This window comes from Telmatherina bonti, assembly GCF_933228915.1.
Source record: "Telmatherina bonti genome assembly, chromosome: 8".
In the NCBI taxonomy this organism is placed as follows: Eukaryota; Metazoa; Chordata; class Actinopteri; order Atheriniformes; family Telmatherinidae; genus Telmatherina; species Telmatherina bonti.
This window is the reverse complement of record NC_136626.1, coordinates 41,484,424-41,504,467: the sequence shown is the minus strand read 5'-3', so window position 1 is coordinate 41,504,467 and position 20,044 is coordinate 41,484,424. Positions and strand designations below refer to the sequence as shown.

Below are 20,044 nucleotides of genomic sequence, written 5' to 3'. Positions count from 1 at the left end.
TTTGTTGCTACTGGTTTGGTTATTTTGCTCATATTTGCTTCTGAGTTTATCTCCATTTATCTCATTTCTGGAGTAAAATTAAGCTCATTGTTTTGCAAACCTGTTAAAATGGACTGTTTGGCTATCTGTGTCACCTTTCTAAATTCCAGTCACAACTGTAGGTGTTGATCTCACGTTTGTGCCTGTGTTAGGACCACAGAACTGCCAATTCAAGACATTTTCTCAATACTTTAATCTCTTTCTCTCCTTTCCTTTGTCTCCCTTAAAGTTCCCCAGACCTGAGGGTCTTAAGACCACATGACTATGCATTTTGTCTTTCTTTCGAGTCATCCATTTTGTAATCTGCTAAATTAGCATTAGCACTGGCTAAGCAAACATTAGCATCAAACGGTTACCTAAAGCTTTAGCTTCCTTTTTTGTGTTGAGTGTCTGCCATTTTGTCTTACTTCGTGTCAGCCATTTTGTAATCTGCTAAATTAGCATTAGTATCAGTTAGGCTAACATTAGCATTGAACAGCTGATGCTATCTGAGGTTCGAGCTCCGTCTTTCCTGTTGAAAGTCCACCATTTGCAACCTGCTAAATTAGCATCAACATCAGCTAAGCTAGCATTAGCATTACACAGCTAACGCTAGCTAAAGCTCATGCTCAATTCTTTCCCACCAAATTGCCCATGATCTAGTCCTTTAGGCCATCTTGTATCTTGCTAAGCTAGTGCTAGCATCAGCCTCAGAGCTAACACTCTTAAGTGACTAACCACCCGCTAGTCAACGTAGGCTAGATGTGCTAAGCTACGGCAACCTCAAAACAAGTGCCTTATTGCCATTCATAGTCAATCCCATTCACTGCTAACCTAGCTGTACTCAGCAGCTAGCACCATTAGCGGCTAAGCCAGCTTGTACCCTACAGCTAGCCTCATACATCAAAGCTCATTGCTAAAGTGAATCCCACTTTAGCCCCTCTCTTCTTTTTCATATCTTTCCCCTACACACACACACACACACACACACACACACACACACACACACACACACACACACACACACATATATCCTATCACCAACCTTGTCTATGGACAAGTGTTGAGGATTGAGTTAAATACTGAACAACCCTTCTAGCCCCAACACTATGCTGATGTAATCTAATATGAGATTTCTAAACTGCTGGATACACAGATTCTGTTTGCTTTTCCAGTTCACAAGGATAGTTTTCTTTGGGATGCACAGGCTAGTGAGGATTGGATCTGCAGAGTTAAACCCTATGTTATTTTCACCCAAATGACCCAGTAGGCACAGTGTGGGGTTTGTAGGTATATTACATTTAAACCAGTCTGACATATCTTGACATAACTGAAGCCAGAATCTCTGGACAGGTGGGCAAGACCATAAAGCATGATAGTAGTTGTCAATTGTGTTATCAGTGCAGTGTGAACAGATATGTGATTGTTTAAAAATTCTGCATCCCTGATAGGTAGCTGTACGTTTAATTGATCAGGAGTGTACTTCTTACCGTACTTCTTACCTTATGATAGATTTAAGTTGGTGGTATTCTAAAAATTTGGTGCTGTTGATTTCATATCGTGAAGTAATTACAGCAAATGGCAGAAAGTTTCCACTTTTTTATTATATGTTCTAACTGATTCACTCCTTTATTCTTCCATTGAGGGAAGTTTATGATCTTTCTGTTTTGCAGGAAGTCGGGATTGTTCCAGATGGGTGTGAGCTTACATGGAATCAGTGCAGACTTGGTTACTTTCAGGAATTCCCACCAAGCCGTTAAACTGGAGCTGATGTTAATGCTTTTGAAACTCTTATAAGATTTGACAGTTGAGCTGATGAATGGTAAATCAGAGATGACTAAGTCCTCACACACTGCTTGCTCTACATCTAGCCATGGCTCATCTAGAGAACACGGTTTGAGCCACTTGGAGATGCATTGCAGCCTGTTACATAAAAATAATGATTGAAATTTGGCAGGTCCATCCCACCTCTGTCTTTGGTCTGTTGTAAAGTTTTTAGACTAATGGCTTGTTTTTCCAGAGAAATTTGTATATGTGGGAGTCTAATGATTTAAACCAAGTGAAGGATGGTTTAGTGGGGATCATTGAAAAGAGATAATTAACTTTAGGTAGAACCATCATTTTAACGGTGGAAACCCTCCCCATAAGTGATATGGGCAAGCGGTTCCACCTTGAGAGGTCCTTTTCTACTGTTTTTAACAGTTGATCGAAATTTAACAAATTCTGTTAGTCTGGTGGAAATATTTACACCTAAATACCTAATGTTTCCTGACTGTATGTTGGTGTTAGATATATTTATAGTGTTGCAGTTAATGAGCATTGCTGTAGTCTTTAACCAGTTAATAAAATAGTCTGATATTGATGAGAATTTATTAATGAGTATGATTGTCTGATAAAGAGATGTTTGCGAGTTCTGAAGGAAAAGTAAAACATCATCAGCATAAAGACTTTTTATGTACGATATTTTTTAGCATGAATTCCTTTTATTTCTTTCTTTTGTCTTATGGCAGCTGCCAGGGGTTCGATAAAAATGGCGAAGAGGGATGGAGAAAGTGGACAGCCCTGTCTGGTGCCTCTCTGTAAGCAGAAGCTTGAAGAGATTTGATCATTAGTCTTTACACATGCATTTAGGTTGTTGTGTAATGAATGATGGCCCGAACCCAAATTTGTTTAAAGTTGCAAATAAAAATTTCCAATTTACACTGTCAAATGCTTTTTCTGCATCTAAAGAAATAACTGTGGACTTCAGGTTGTGTAGAGTTGAATAATCTATTATATTAATTAATCTGCGCATGTTAGTGTAGGAATGTCTACCTCTTATAAAGCCTGTTTGAACAGTGTGAATAATAGAAGGGGTTATTTTTTTGTATCCTTCTGGCTAGAGCTTTGCTGATTATTTTGAGATCTGCATTTATTAATTAAATTAGACGATAACTGGATGGGAGTGCAGGGTCTTTTCCTGCTTTTAATAGTACTGTAATATTAGCTAAATTCATATTCGGAGGTATTCTATGTTTTTCTTTTATTTCCGAAACCATGCTGTGAAAGGTTGGAGCCAGTGTTGTCCAGAATTCTTTGTAGAATTCAGCTGGATAACCATCTGGACCTGGTGCTTTATTATTTGGCATACGATGGAGAGCTTCATGGAGCTCATGAACTGAAATGGCTGAATCTAGACCCATTTTATTTTCATGTTTTAATTTTGGGAGATTAATATCGCTAAGAAACTGATCAATATTCTCCTCTGTTGGAGGATCACAGATAACTGACTTATATAATGTTTTGTAAAATTCTTTGAAAGTATTGTTTAACTTGTCGGGATTGTGGCTGATAGTTCCTTCTGAATCTTTTATAGAGGAAATTGTTGTTTTCTCCTTATTTGCCTTTAGTTGGTTAGCCAGGAATCTTCCAGATTTGTTACCATGTTCAAAATGTTCCAATTGAAGTCTTTGCACCATCAGTTGTGTCTATTATCTATTATTTCACTAAGTTCTAATTTGTCTTTTCTAAAACCATTCAGTGTGTGTTCTTCTGGGGAGACATGGTAAGCTTCCTCTAGTGATTTAATTCTGAGTTCTAATTCTGATGTTCTCAAAGTTTCCTTCTTTTTCTTATGGGAAGAGAAGGATATTATTTTCCCCCTCATAACTGCTTTTCCTGCTTCCCATAGAACCCACAATGAAGTTTCTCGTCTGTTATTGTTTTCTAGATATGAGGACCATTCTCTTTTAAAGTAACTGATAAACTCAGGATCTGTAAGTAATGATGTATTAAATCTCCAGTTTCTAGTGGCTGGCTTGCTGTTCTTACTTCTAAGGGTTAATGATACAGGTGCATGATCACAGATGGTTCTGGGATGGATCTTCATCTCCGATATGTCACTCATGAGTGAACTGCTTGTTAGGAAGTAGCCTAATCAAGAATAGGAGTGGTGAACTGAAGAGAAGAAAGTGTATTCTCTCAGTGTCGGGTGATGAGAACGCCATGCATCGCAAAGACCAAAATCCTTCATGTACTGTTTAACTGTTTCAGCTGATTTCCAACCTCGATGCTTTCCTGATGAACTGTATTTGTCTAGAATAACATTTAAGTCCCCTGCTACAAACTATTAACTATTTTTGGAACTCCAATTTTATATATATGGCGTGATAAAGTGAAAAGTAGATAAAAGCACATACAAGAAGTTAGTAGAGCCACGTAGTGATGTTCGGGTCAGTAAATAGTTTGTTCATCACAGGAGCGCCAGCTCCTTCAGCGATGGATTTCTTCCTGATGGGGAACAGGATTCTTCACCGATCCAAGATTTCTTTCGGAAACTGGCCATTAACTCCGTATGGAAGACCACGAAGTTCACGACATTGACTCTTCACCTGCTCTTTCTGTTTGTAATTAACAAACTTTGCCACAATGGGTCTTGGTCTGCTGGCACCGGGGTTGGTTTTCCTCCCAGATGATGGACTCTGTGGAAGGAGATGTTTTTCACCGTTTCTTCCGGGAGCTTCAGGTGAGTTTGGATGAAGGTTTTCTTTCAGAGTTTGCTTTCAGGGTCCTCCTCGGTCTGCTCCGGGATCCCCAAAAACACCAAATTCTCCCTCATACACTGAGCCTGCAGTTTAATTTCACTGTTTGTTTAATTTTTTTGTTTTCGTCCGAGAGTCGAGTCATTCCCTCGGTGAGGGATTTTACCAACTTTCTGAGGCTGGCGTTCTCCAAAACAAGCACTTCCACCTGTCTCTGGCTGAATTCCAGTGAGTCGCGGATGGCCTGGAACTCCTTGTGGAGGATTTCCAGGAGGCTCAGACAGGCGTCGAGGCTGGATAGTTTCTTATCTATGGAGATAAGAACGTCCATTGAGTCTTCTTCTCCAGGTGGTGAAATGGCTCCAGGTGAATCTGCGTCCCGCGGTCGCTTTGCATTGGCTGAGGTGAATGGAGTTGATGTCTGACTGGGCTTCCCCATTAAGATTCTGTCGTAACACTGATCTACGTAAAGCGTCAGGCTGGCCAAGTCCTCCTCGCTGTGCTCCACAATGTACTCTTAATCAAACAATTTTCCTAGTTTACAAAGTAGATTAGTTACAGGTACGCAGTTAAATAGATACATTACTCAATGTTTAAGCCCGCTTTGTGGTTTGTATCTGCCGTCTTGCAGCAATTACGTCACTACAGCATAGCTGTACTTACCTGCGTCCTCACAGAGATTTTTTAAGATTCTCTGAATCTTTTCAGAATAATCTGTATTATGGACTCTAGATGATTAAATCCCCAAACTCCTGCAATTGCATTACATCCTATCTTGGGTTTAGGAGCGCAACAGAAAATAAGAATTCCCTGTCCCAGCCCTCAAATCAAATACAAAACCTCGAAAAATCAATCAATAACAACATCACCTAACAGTCATCAGAAACATTCTCAAACTGTTGGACTATTTGTTCACGCAGTTGTTCACAAAGTGGTGAATTTGACCACATCTTTGCATGTGAACAATTGAGCCTTTCAAGGACACCGTAAAACTTACCTGTTTCTAAAAAACCAAACAGGTGTTTTTAATCATTCCTCAACTTTCCCCAAATCCCAAAATATGTGAATATCTGTAAAAACAAAGTTTAACAGTTTGAATGTTAATATCTTGTCTATATTCAATTGTACAGTGCCTTGCAAAAGTATTCACCCCCCTTGACATTTTTCGTGTTTCATTACCCCACAGCCTGGAATCAAAATGGATTGTTCAAGGGTTTGCATCATTTAATTTACAGAACATGCCCACAACTTTGAAGACGTGATATGATTTTTATTGTGAAGCAAATATCAAATGAGACAGAAGAACATAAAACATAATTGTGCATAAGTATTCACCCCCCCAATGTCAATACTTTGTAGAGCCACCTTTTGCGGTGATCACAGCTGCAAGTCATTTTTGATAAGTTTCTATGAGTTTACCACATCTTGCCACAGGGATTTTTGCCCATTTTTCAAGGGAAAACTGCTCCAGCTCCTTCAGGTTTGGTGGTTTGCGCTTATGAACAGCAATCTTTAAGTCTGACCACAGATTCTCAATTGGATTGAGGTCTGGACTTTGACTAGGCCATTCCAACACATTTACATTTTTTTTCCTTAAGCCACTCAAGTGTTGCTTTAGCAGTATGCTTGGGGTCATTGTCCTGCTGGAAGGTGACCCTCCGTCCTAGTCTCAGATCTCTGACAGATTCAGAGGTTTTGCTCGAGAATATTTTTGTATTTAGCACCATCCATCTTTTCCTCGACTCGGACCAGTTTCCCAGTGCCTGCAGCTGAAAAACATCCCCACAACATGATGCTGCCACCACCATGTTTCACTGTGGGGATGGTGTTCTTGGGGTGATGGGATGTGTTAGATGTGCGCCAGACATCCTGTTTTCCTTGATGGCCAAAAAGCTTAATTTTAGTCTCATCTGACCGGAGAACCTTTCTCCATACATTTTGACAATCTCCCACATGCTTTTACGCAAAGTCAAAACGTGCCTTCTTATTTTTACCAGAAAGTAATGTCTTTCTTCTGGCCACCCTTCCATAAAGCCCAGCTCTGTGGAGTGTACGGCTGATTGTGGTCCAATGGACAGATACTCCAGCCTCTGCTGTGGAACTCTGCAGCTCCTCCAGGGTTACCTTCGGTCTCTGGGCTGCCTCTCTGATTAATGTCCTCCTTGCCCAGTCTGTCAGTTTTGGTGGGCGGCCCTCTCTTGGCAGGTTTGTTGTGGTGCCATGTTCTTTCCATTTGATGATGATGGATTTTATGGTGCTCCTGGGAATCATCAAAGATTTAGATATTTTTTTATAACCTAACCCAGAATTGTACTTCTCAACAACTTTGTCTCTGACTTATTTGGAGTTCTTTGGTCTTCATAGTGGTGTTTGGTTAGCAGCGCCTCTTCATTAGATGTTGCAGCCTCTGAGACCTTTCAGAAGAGGTGTATATATACTTATTGATCATATGACACTTAGATTGGATACAGGTGAACTTTGTTTCACTTATAGTGTGACTTCTGAAGGTAATTGGTTGAACCAGAGCATTTTAGGGCCTTCATAAAAAAGGGGGTGAATACATATGCACATGGCAATTTTCAGTTTTTAATTTTTAATTTTTTTTTTTTTTTAAATTATTATTTCTATTTCTCATTTCACTTCAAAACTTGGACTGTTTTGTGCAGATCCATCAAATATAATTCTCATTTGAAAAAAATAGTCAAATTAGAGGTTGCAATGTAACAAATTAGGTAAAAGGCCAAGGGGGGTGAATACTTTTGCAAGGCACTGTACATTCAATACAATAGAGTTGTGAATCAGTTTTAAACAACGCCCCAACTTCATTTGTACTGCGGTTGTACAACTACCTGTCAGTTTAGACTGCTTTATAAAACTGGCATACCTATACAATGACATTGTGATGGGTTGACTACACTGATATTTAATATATAATTTTGCAACAGTTATTTGAAATTAAAACATTGCACTTTCAATTTTAGTTTGGGAGACAGCATTGGATGCTAATCCCTGCCACAACACATTGAAACAACCTTTAGAACCTACATGAACAGAATAGTTCAGAATAGTTTGGCTTCATCTGGCTTATAGAATGACACTAAAGTGCAGTTTAGTTGTCACTTGTGTGTAATGACAATAACGTCTATTCTGATTCTGGTTGTTAATTGAATTTTCCGCCAGATGTAATTAGCAAGGGGCACATATAATAGGCAGAAAGTAATGGTAAGAGATTCCATAACTGACACAATCTTATAAAGATGGGAGAAATGGAACTTTTCTAATTATATGAATACACTTATTATAAAGAATGAATATTCCACTTATTAAATACTGTAAAATATATTTTATGAGATCTCTTGATCTTATTTTATAAAACACCTGTTTTTTATGTCAATATATAGTTTAATTAAAGATGATGATTTTGCTTCCTGATGAATAAATGATTCCAAAGCATATATCGTTCCACTCTGCCTTTTTTGTCTTCAGGAACAAATCTTTATTCACATTTATGCAAGCCAGCAGATTGATCACTTTTCTTTAACAAACTTCTGTAAACCTTATAATAAAATACTACTCAGAAAATTTCCAAGACAAAAATGTTTATTATATTCATCATCTAGTGTTCAAATGTTCATCATTAATAATTTATCATTTTATTGTGATTTTGCTATTAGTGTTGTCTTGTGTTTTTTTTTTTACACCATCTGTAATGCTTTTAATGTTTTATAAGCACTTTGAATGTCCTTTACATGAAAGGTGCTGAACAAATAAACTTGCCTTGCCTTCATCGACAACAAACATACAAAAATATCAGCATGCATAATAGCCTGTTTGTATACCCAAACAGTCCACTGGGGTAAGACTTGCTGATGTAAATAAAATCTTTGTATCATCCAGGAAAAATCCATCAAAAAGGTTGTCAAAGAACTATAAATGACAACTTAAGACACAGTCAACCTAAGCTGGAAAAGGAGGTGGAAACTGTCTGGCAGGTTCTCCTCTGTGAGTCAGTGATGTGTTTCCAGTTCCAAAATGGTCCATTCCCCCAGTGGAGAGGCAGCATCTTCTGGGGAGAAGCTGGTTACCGTGATACTGGTGGAGGAGTCTTCCATGGGGGATATGAGTTCTGCCCAGCGTTTAAAGCTTTCTTTCTCTGGGGACAGGAAGGCCGGAGAGTCCAGGCTGTCCCGGGACAAGGACAGCGTCTGCTTGATAAGATATTGGGCTAGATTCAGCTCCTCAGGGACGGGGTGTATGACATCCAGGTTGGAGGCATGATCTGAGAGAAGCTGTCTAAGCAGGTTCCAGTCCCGCTCTGCAAACTTGCTGTTTTTTTCCTCATCCCCTCTTTGTTTTTCTTCATCCATCAGTTGTTTAATGTTCCTGTCTTTATCCAAAGAGTGCTCAAATGCTTCTCCCACATCCATCTCGTAAATGGGAGAGAGGGCTTTTGATGGTCGGCGGTCTAGTTTGCAGGTTTGATCCAAGCTGTCACAACCATTTTCCCCTAAAAACAATTGACAATACTGCAGAATGACAAACTGAACCACTTTGCCATAGCTCTTCTTTCATTACACAGATTACTGACTACTGAAAAAAAAACACAGCTAACAGTTTAACATCAACAATCACAGCATGACAAATAGGCAGTTGCTTCAAAAGAAACTTACAAAGGATGCATCTCTTTATTCACCTGTACATGTAAAGTAAGCCATGCATGCTGGCACCAGTGGAGGTTTCATTTATCAGTAACAATGTTGTAAGATTTACGTGCAGGATTTTGAACAGATGTAAAGAAATTTCTGAAATTTTACCACAAAAGATGCAGCTGCAGCAGCCATGCTGCACATATGGCAGACTACTATTTTTCTTTTAACACAATTGATCTTCTAAAGAATTCAAAAAACATGAAATATGACAATCTGATGCTGAAAAGAAAATAAATCAGGCTTTTTATCAGGAAAGAACATCAAAGATGGTGCAGCAGGACTTTTTCTCTGGGAATACTGTAGTGAAGAAAGAGAGACATGGCAGAACTTTGAACCATATCACACGGGGCTACGAATACTACACAAAATCTGTTCAGACACAACAAAACAAATTTCTTAAAAGATATCTACACACAGGTCTATTCTGTATGAAGGAAGGTATGAAGAAAACTAAACATACATGAAGGATGACATAAGCTAAAACTAATTAACTGTGAATGTAGCATGCATGTAGTGCAAAATAACATCCACAAAGCCTTGAAAACAAATAATATAAACAGCAGATAAATTCCCAATAAGTGTCCCAATAAAACAATCCTTCGTACAAAGAGCTGCTAAATCTGAGGAATCTGTTCAATACTTCATCTGCTTAATCTGATCATTTCACATGTTGTATTTCAATATAGTGTCAGAAATTAACATGATTACAGTTAAAAAGACGAGTAGAGAAGTGTGAAATGTGATCTATGAACCACAGCGTTCTGGGATAAAAACAACGCTTTAGTTTTTCCTAAAGCATCAACATCGTGGCAAACGGAGGGGAAAACATTATTTCTATAAATAGAAATAATTAAAGGCGACACAGGCAGTGAGAGAGAACGGGGATAAAGTTTAAAGCCTGTCCCATCTTGTGCAAGAAGCAAGAAATTTTTTGTTGTTCTCGAGGCCATGAGAACAAAATTACGTTATTTTGTTGCTCGTCATTGCAATGATGTGTGTGCGCATGCACAGTCTGCTCCTCAATATAAAATCATGTACATAAAAAGGCCGATCGCTAAGCTGTCTTTAAACATTACTGTACTATGCAGTAATGTCTCCGTATATTCACAGAGAATTAGTGAGTTGACGGCATGCCCTCAACGTTGGTTGACATTCTCACCCGAGGGATGATCCTGCTAGAGAGGCTTCAACAATTTGTTCTAAAGAAAAGACAGGACAACTTGGGGGGTTTATTGTTTAATCCAGAATCTGAAGCTGAACTGTGACCACTTCAGGACGTTAGGACGTCCATGGGACAGTTGGAGGATCTGCTTTAGCACCTCGCTGCTTGCTTTAAGAAGCAGAAGAAATAATAAAGACGCCTTGCCATGATGATACAAAGTCTGAATGAAATAACAGCAAAAGTGACGTCTACAACCAGTGATCCATCAGTCAACACACATCTGATTGGTTGATTATATATCTATTGGATGCGCATATGGAAAAAAAATTGAACTCAGTTCGAAAAAATATAACTCTAGAAATCGCTGGTCAGAATTTCTTTACTGATGTGAACATTCCTACTGAATTTACGCTGATGAAATAAAAAATATTGTCATGCAAAGTATTCGGACGAAATATTCAGAGTAGGTGTGAAAAGGCCTTTACGGCTGAGGTAACAGCAAAGTTACTGCCAGGTTAATGCACTTACTGCTTAGTTAATGCAGCCACTGCTGAGTTCCCACTGAGTTGATGCCAAATTACTTCATGTATGTTTCCACCCACTTGATGCTTTCTCAATGCTGCGTAACCACAGGATTAATGCCAAGTACATGTAATGCTGCGGTAACACTGAATTACCATTGACATAAGTTAATGCAGTGGTAATGTTGAGAAACAACATATTTAAGGCTAAGTTACAGCCGAGGTACCGCAGAGTTACTAAAGATTCAATGCAGAGTAATGGGTTGATGCGGAGTTACCACAGAATTAACATGGGTTAACACAAACTTAACATGAATCACCACTGACTTGAATTAAAGTCTAGCCAGGTAATGCTCAGTTAATGTTGAGGTTACACTGAGGTAATGTGGAATTACTGCAGAATTACCCCTGAGGTAACAAAGTTAATTCGGAGCTACTGCTGGGTTAACGCTGCCTTATAGCAGAGATGACGGCTTTTAAAAGCTACAGATTTAGTTTTGGAAGTTTGATCATCACACATTACTGGTACTAACAACTGGTAACGAGTAGTAAACTAGTCTTACATAAATTGGATGAATGTAAACTGTCTCAGCTGATACAGTATAAAGTTAACCCTCGGTGGTGGGGACATAAATGTGTTAAATCAGGTGTTGGGGGGGGATCATACATTACCTTCAGGAGACTGTGCAGCATGAACAGGAGAACTTCCTGCCAGCTGATGATCATTTAAATCACATTTCCTGCTCTCTGATGGACAGGTGATATTTCTGCTCAGCCCTCCATTGTAGTGTTCAGTGTGTGGCAGATCCAGGTGGGAGGGGCGCTCTTGGGGAGGCAGGTCTCCGTTGTCCATAGCAGGACAGCTGGATTTTCCTTTCTCCACATGACTGGTTTCCTTCTGCTTGAGTTCCTGGATCTTTGTGAGGAAAACATTTGTGTCATGCTGCTTTTCCTCTTTGTGTTTCATTAATGAAGTGTTCAGACTGCAATCCTGTTGATCCTGCTCTTGCTGTTTCTGTGGCTCCTGCTGGTTCTGATGGTCCTGTTTCTGTTGATCTGTGCTTCCATAATAGAAACCAGCAGCTGTAGAGCCAGACTCAAAGACATCGCAGGGAGTAAAAGCTTCATCCGGCAGCTGAGATGGAGTCTGGACACCACCTTCCTCTGATCCGAGCTCATCACACTCGTCCACTGAGAGCAAAATAGACCGCCGGAAGTTGGATGTGGACAGAAAGGCAGGCAATTCGTTCTCCTGCTCCACACCGTCATCAAAACCAAGGTTGACGATTCCTTGAAAATGTGGTGATGTATCTGTTAGTGGAACAATTTCAACAATTTCAACTTCTGACCTTTCATCTTCTGTTTCCTCTTCATCATCTTCCTCTTCCTCGGATGATGAGAGCTGGTGGTTGGGGACACTTTTCATGGTGATCTCAGTATCTTTCTGTGACCAAAATGGAGGACAGTGTCTTAGCCGTTCATCTTCACTGGTGGTCTCTGCATCTCTGCCTCGCAAACGGACCTCCACTCTGAGTCCGGTGCCACCCTCATACATCTTTAATTCTTCTGGCGTGCTTGTATCACTGCTGCTGCGACCCAGGAAGTCATGGCAGCGCATGGTGCCACATTTGGACACGCCTCTGTCGTGGGAGCAGTCATCATCCTGAGAGCCTCCGGCGTCATAGTCCTCGGAGCGGGGCTTGATGTCATCTGAGGAGGTGGTGTGAGTGCTGCTGGTCTCTGACTCGGGGCTGATCTGATGCTGAACTACTGTCCAGGACTCCTCTAAAGTTGTGTCAGTACTGCTGCAGGGGGTCTCTATGGGGCGTTCAAGGTCTTTACATGAGCTGATGTCCTTAATTTGTCCTCCACTTATGAGTGTAGTGATCATGCAGCTCCCAGACTGCTTCCCTTTCCTCTCTATTCTGTTCAGACTGAAGTCTGCTTCAGCAAATCTGACATGAGGGGTGTTGGTGGCTGATGGAGCATCATAGCCAGATGGTTTTTTGGTCTTCTTCAGGTGAGAGGTTGTTTGTGAGCCAGCCTGCTTTGTTGACTGTGTGCTGGATGTTGCAAGTTCCTCAGATGTTACCAGCTCTTTGACATCTTTCAGCTCCATAGTCTGCTCCACAGACTTTTTACCACTCGTGTCTTTTCCTCTATTTTCTGATGCTTTGGATGCAGCAGGAGCTCTAAAGTTTTTTATTAAAGCTTTTTCAGGAGATAATTCTGAAGCACTTTTCAGCTTGGGTCCCGTCTTTGCAACTGCTGATAAAGACTGCTTCCCAGATGCTGAAGATACTTTGGCTGATCTGGATTTAGCTGAGACTTTATTTGTTGAAGCAGGTTTGGTGATCTTTTTCTTAGAGATGTCATTTTCAGAAGATTTCCGCCCTTCCTTGCCGTCTTCCTTTCTGGGAGAAACTGTTATTTTTATGGAGGCTCCATGTTTGGACCCTGAACCAAAGTGAAAACAGTGGATAATATAAATAATCTGCTGGTCTACTGAATCATCTTGGAATTAAGAAAAACCTGAATGCCTCACCTAGGTGATCTACTCTGGCTGTGGTCACTGCAGCAGGTGTTTCTCCAACAGTCTTCATTTTCCCTGCATCACTCGGTTTATTGGTAGGACTAGTTAAGAAGTTAAGAAGACAGATTTCTTCAACTACTGGCAATTCTCATGGCTCTATACATAGTATGTACATTTGACTTCAAATGTGTTTTAACGTTGATGGAGCTAACTTGGCATAGAAGCTAAATAAGATGAGCTAATTTATGTGGACCTAAATACAGTTAAAACTGTACAAATCAGCTGGAGGTGCAGATCTATGTTTGTACATTGTGTGTTGTGTGAGTTTTCTGGCTTTATTTTACAGAATGATCACAATTTATGTCAAATTATGTGTTAGCTCCATACCCTGTATGCTCTGTGGGACGGGTGACACCAGATTATTTATTTAAATTATTTTCCTGTTGCAGACCGATCATTCAGTGAGGTATTACAATCTGAATCACCATATGTCAAACCTGTATGGTTTAACAGGGAAGCTGAGCTGAAACAGGATTTCCGTCTTGGCAGAAGAGCCATGAAAAGTTTGCAGAGGCTCCTGCTAATATTTTCTGCTGCTTTATATACATATATACATTCCATTCTAGATTGCGCCGTCTGTTGGCAGCAAATTGTAGTAGCTTTGACTTGCTATCTTGATTTTTTTAAAAGTACAAAGTCTTCTCACACAGTATTACCTCAAATTAGGTTTTTTTTTTGAGGAGGGTGTGCTGCAAGGAAGATTTTTCTGCTTTGAGGCTACAGACTGGAACGTCCTCTGTGAACCTCATGACATATATATGATGACTTACATATATATATATATATATATATATATATATATATATATATATATATATATATATATATATATATATATATATGTATATATAAATTTTGTTTAGCTTATAGAGGTAAACATATGTTATGTGGTTTAGCTACCTGTTGTCTTTTGTTACAAAGTTAACCGTTGAAGTGAAGGATGCTCAAAAAACCTGACTCATTATACACTGTCAAAACATTTATACTTCCATATCCTACTGACAAGTGACCTTAACAAAAAGTAAACGGTTTTCTATGAGCACAAAGTACTACTTTTTGAAAATAATTAATATATTAAAATAAAAACCTAAACCTGAACGCAATGGTTCACAATTCTTAAAATTATGTTTTTATCCCATTTTTTAGCTCTGAATTATTTCCCACTACAGAGCTTACTGTATTGTTAATTCCAAAATCCTTCTGGAAAATCTTCAAAACAAATCATTCAAACAAAGGGAACATTTGAGGTTAAATTCTGTCTGTGACTGAGTAAAGTCTTTAATGAACTTGGAAATAATTTTTACCTCCTGGTCCTTGTTGTCGGTGCTCTCTGAGGAGATTTGGTCAGGGATCTGTTCATCATGGTGGTGGTTGGGTGTTTGGGTCTCACTCCTAAAACACAGAACATGCATCATACAGCTGTGCATACATCTGGGAAAATGCTTACTGTCAACTACACCAGTCTATAAAACTAAAATACCAGATGGTGAGATTCATCTGGAGACAAGGAACAGCATTATTCATGTTTAGTTTTAATTTTCTTTCTGATAATTTCCCAACATATGGACAATAAAGTCCAATAAATCAGCATTCATACATGACAATGCCTCTTGGAGGTCTATGCACACCAAGTGCGATGCAAAATTGTGAATAAATTATAAAAATTCTAAAACAAACTTGCGAGGTGGATTTCACATCAAGCCATAACAACAGTGTGATGATGCTGCAAAAAACAAGACAAAATTAGCCCACTGGGTAGCCTACATCCTATTCCATAAAAGAGAGGAGAATTTGGGGAGTTTCATTGTTGAATACAGGAGCTAAAAGCTGGACTACTGCTGCTTCAGGATGGACTGTAGGATTCTGGTGGGACAGTTAAAGTGTCTGCGGTGTGTAAAGGCTTTTATTCTGTTCTACTGTTGTTCGCAATGCGTCAATGCAAAAAATTTGCATACACATATTTACTTCATGGATTCCGTCAACACGTCGTCCCAGCCCTAGAACAGACCTAAAGTGGTGTTTTAAGTCATTTAACTAACAGTTCCAGTCTACAACATGAAACCATACTTTTAACGTCATAATGTTTTCCTACACTCTCTAATAATAGATATTAAAACCAGACAGTAAACCAGGGTGGGATCAACCAATAGCAACTAAAGTCAGGTATTGCAGCAGAAGCTATCAGATCCTGTTCTGATTGCATGATGCTGCATGAAGACCAAGCATAGACTGTATTCATCTTCAGAGTAAACAATATGTGCTTTCACATTCCTCACCTAAAGTATTTAACACCAGAAAAAGTCACTAGACGTGTTGATAGGCGCTTTTTCTTTAAATATATTCATTAAAGGTGTCAGAAAAATTGCTAAACATTGCACCAAAGTTGCTAAGTTATTATTAGAGGTCTACCATGTGCATCAGTGTAATGGACTCGACACATGGGGAGCGACAAACGACAACAAGTGAAAGTCATTGTAACCGAAGTGAAACCCAACACACGGGACAAAACAAACAGAAGTAACAGCGGCATCACTCTCGAATCGCTTGTCTCCAATAAACTTGATTGGTTATGGTATTGGAAGGAATTTTGGTATTTTCACTACAGTACATGACAAATAAAGAACAAAGAATGATGAGTTGGGAGACTTTGCTAAAACTGACAGAAATCTTGCTGTTAACTCGACAAAATAAATTGTGAATTAACAAATCCAAATACTGAATGCATGTCATATACATATATATGTATATATCACATGCATATATATATATATATATATATATATATATATATATATATATACACTACTACTGCTAATATTCAAAAGTTTGGACACACTTCCCATCATATCCAATGGATGGGAATATAACAATATATAAAAAACCACTTGTGTGTGTAACACACTGTGTACAAATAACCTGTTTTAGTTTACTTTTTAACATAATGATATACTATATTATAATAGTTCATATATAAATAAATATATAAATATTAAGAAAAAAGTGGTTTTAACTGTGAAGAGGTCATTTTGGCCAGTCAGTTGGTCAGACAAAATTTGGCCCCAGGGCAAATCTAGTTACTGACCCCAGTGTACCAAAAATTTCTGCAGCTTGTGGACAGGAGGCCCCCAAAGTTTCCTCTTCCACATTCAAACTGACAAAATGGTGGTGGCCAACCCCATTACTGAAACTGTGATCAAGGATAAGCAGCAGTGGAACTTAAGTTTCCAGCAGAACAGGATCTGATAGTTTTCTAGGTAAAGTGACATCTCCCTAACCCACTTTCTCATCTAAACATTGTTAAAAACATAACAATGTTATATTTTTAACAATTTGTGGCTATATTGATCACATTTTGGAAGTGATTGATAAAGCCATCCCCAATGATGGAAATATCAATAAGAAACACGAGAAACTGATAAATACCAAGGTCTCAAGGAAGAACTGGAGAAAGCCTGGAAGTTGAAAACAACAGTTGTACCTGCAGTCACTGGTGCACTGGGGTCTGTGTCCCCCACGTTGGAGAAGTGGCTCCTACAGATACCTGGAGAAACATCAGACATCTCCTCCCAGAGGAGTGCAACCCTGGCAGCAGCTAAGATACTGCTCGATACTGGTAGAGGACCCCAGTTTGTTTTAAAAAACATTTATTCATTTTCTTAAGGGTTGCAAAAAGCTGGACTCTAAAGTATATGGACAGGTCACGAGTCCATCACAGGGCCAACACAGAGCAAAAAACAGCTGACAGCTGACATTCATTCCCCAGGGACCATTTAGTCATCAATTAACCTAACTTGCATGTCTTTGGACGGTGGGAAGAAGCCAGAGTACCAAGAGAGAACCCATGCATACACAGGGAAACATGCAACATGAAAACATATAAATGTTAAAAATAATAATAACATGTTAATTACGATGAATTAATTACAGAAACATTAGTATGTTTAATTAAATAAGACATTTTATTGAGGAAATTTGTCAGAGCACAATTTCCTGGTACACTGATTATACTGATGGACACACTACTTCCATGACTAACTTAGGCGCTATATTTAAAGATGTTTCAAACCCTTCTATGAGAGGCCCCATAAGAGATCATTTCAAATCAAATCAAAGATACTTTATTCATCCCCGAGGGGAAATTCAGAGTTGAAGCCAGCTCGTCCAAGGTCAGACATACAGACATGTAACATTAATGACAAAAGAGTAATTCAGAACCAAGCTTAAGCTTCGGCTGTGCAGCCAGTTTACCGGCGCTGCCTTACAAGATAAGAACACAGATACATTAAGATCATAGGGGGTCGAGAAAAAAAAAGGTCATGTAACTCCGGACAAACAGAGACATGTCCAGACATACAGAGAAAAAAACCTCATACACTGAAGCACAAACTAAACTTAAACTTGGTTTTACACACACCATTATACTTGCGCACACACACACACTATTATACTCTTACTCAAACAATAGTACAGCTCCCCAACATTACCCACCTCAGCTTTAAAGGAGTCATAACCTGGTCGTTTCATGTCTCCACTGTCCCCTCAGTGTTTTTAAAGAATTGTTTAAAAACTTATTCAACCAAAAAAATGTTTTAAAAGTGCTTGTTTTGACCATTTATTCATAATAAAACTTTTCTTGTTAGACTTCATGCGAGATTTTGATCAACACAGATGTTAGTTTAAATGTTAATGACGTGCAGCTGATTGGTCACTGGGAAGTCCAGCGTTGGAAGAGTACGTCTGATGCTAAAAACAGCAGCTAGTGATAGCACCTAACTGACAGCAGCAGCTTTCTGAATTCAACCATTTATGTTTGAAGCCGACTCTGAGCTTGAGAGAGAAGATACCAGGACGGTGGGAAGGAGCACGTTTACAACAAACTGTCTGACGACTTTACTGAATGGTAAAGTCGTCATTTTAGTGTCTGCTCACCTTGTTGTAAAGTCAGATAGCATGTTGACAACGAGGCATGTCATTCATGTTAATACTCTCAGTTTTATTTTGTGTTGGACCATTTTTTAAACTATGAATGTACTTTTTAAAAAATCCAGAGTTAGAGATGTAAAAATGAAGAAATGTTGACCGCTGCATTGTATTTCCCTACCAAACTTACACACACACCACACCCAACTCACTCGCAGCCAGAAAAGCACACACATTTTCACAACTGCACAAAGCGGCGCGTTTACTTAGGTTTTATTTACCGACAGTGTTTATCTTAATTAATTCGCCTATTTAGATGTTTTAGCCAGAAGTCTGAAAAATGTGGTGATTTCCACATGACAGATTTCTGGTTTATTTAGCCACCGTGGGGCCGTGTTACTGTACAGATAAATAACATGAAGTTAAATATCTTGTATAAATAAAGCTCAAAGTGTGGCTAACGAGGCTTCCTGCTGACCTATGTAGACCCGTGTTTATATATATGCAGCATCACCCACCATCCTTTTTGTTCTAATTATCGTCTGTTAAGCTGCACATGTGGAAATTCTGCTAATAGAAAGAGAACAGGGACACAGCAAGATCTTATTTATTACTGTGCTTAGAAAGCAAAATGTGTCTTCTTCATTTCTCAGGAGCTCAGAAGGAAGGATGAAGCTTCAAACTCCCACGTGTCTGATCCAACATCCTGGTGTGGAACCTGTCTGTCTAAATGCTTTTTCATTACAAAATGCAAGAAACATTTATAAGCAGGATGATGTACATTTACCTATTGGAGAGGGGTGTTTCTCTTCTGGACCCCAAAAATTCAGAAATAAAGCTAATCAAATGGCAAATAACAGTAAAAGGTGATTACATATGTTCTTGCCATTATACAGTATATTACATACAACAAATACTAACTTTGCTGCAGGCACTTAGGACGAAAGCAATTGAATTAGAGTAAATACACTAAATACACAACTTTACCATATACACATTTCTGCATCTGATGTTTGAATGTAAAATGTAAAGCTGAAGTAAAAGAACAGCTCATTAAAGCACAATGTCTTTATTAGTGTACAGAAATAAAATCAATGCTCATTTTTATTGTAATAAATTAAAAATATTTTTCAATCTTTCTTATTGATTCTATGAACACAGTAGCTGAGTTTTCTGGGTTAAATGTGTTTAAATGTGGTGCCAGGTGGTTCTGAAGCCACTGAGCAAGCCTCCAAAGAAATCTTCATCATCCTCCAGACTGAGCTGAGGCTTCTCCAGGGATGGCTGTTAGGACCAGGGAAGGCTGGATCCATGTTATCAAGAGATCTGCAGACTCCTACCTCATCTTCACTGCTGTCGCCTGGGTTCCTTTTCTGCACAGAACCAGATACTGACATCAAAACAAGCAATAAAAGTGCCTCTTAGCTTCCAGAATGTATTTGTATTTGATTAATTATAATTTTCTGTGTGTAAAATGAATGAAAAAGATGATAAACCTGTACTTCTGAGGTGAGGGTGGAAATTCCTTGATGACAGCATGTGTTCCAGTTGTTGCCTGTATTGTCGGGTCAGTCTATCAGCCAACATTTACCAGTAGACTG

The 20,044-nt window shown here is 39.0% G+C and overlaps 1 protein-coding gene across 1 annotated transcript in view; it reads right to left on the bottom strand.

Moving 5' to 3' along the window:
* Positions 1-8,545: 8,545 nt before the first annotated feature.
* The window catches only part of btbd8 (BTB domain containing 8), a gene marked incomplete at both ends in the record, with an annotated part of 35,544 nt that continues 24,045 nt past the window's right edge, over positions 8,546-20,044 (bottom strand). The window contains 2 exon segments of the mRNA XM_079245736.1: positions 8,546-9,045; positions 11,603-13,387. Coding sequence (XP_079101862.1) covers positions 8,546-9,045; positions 11,603-13,387 — 2,285 coding nt within the window.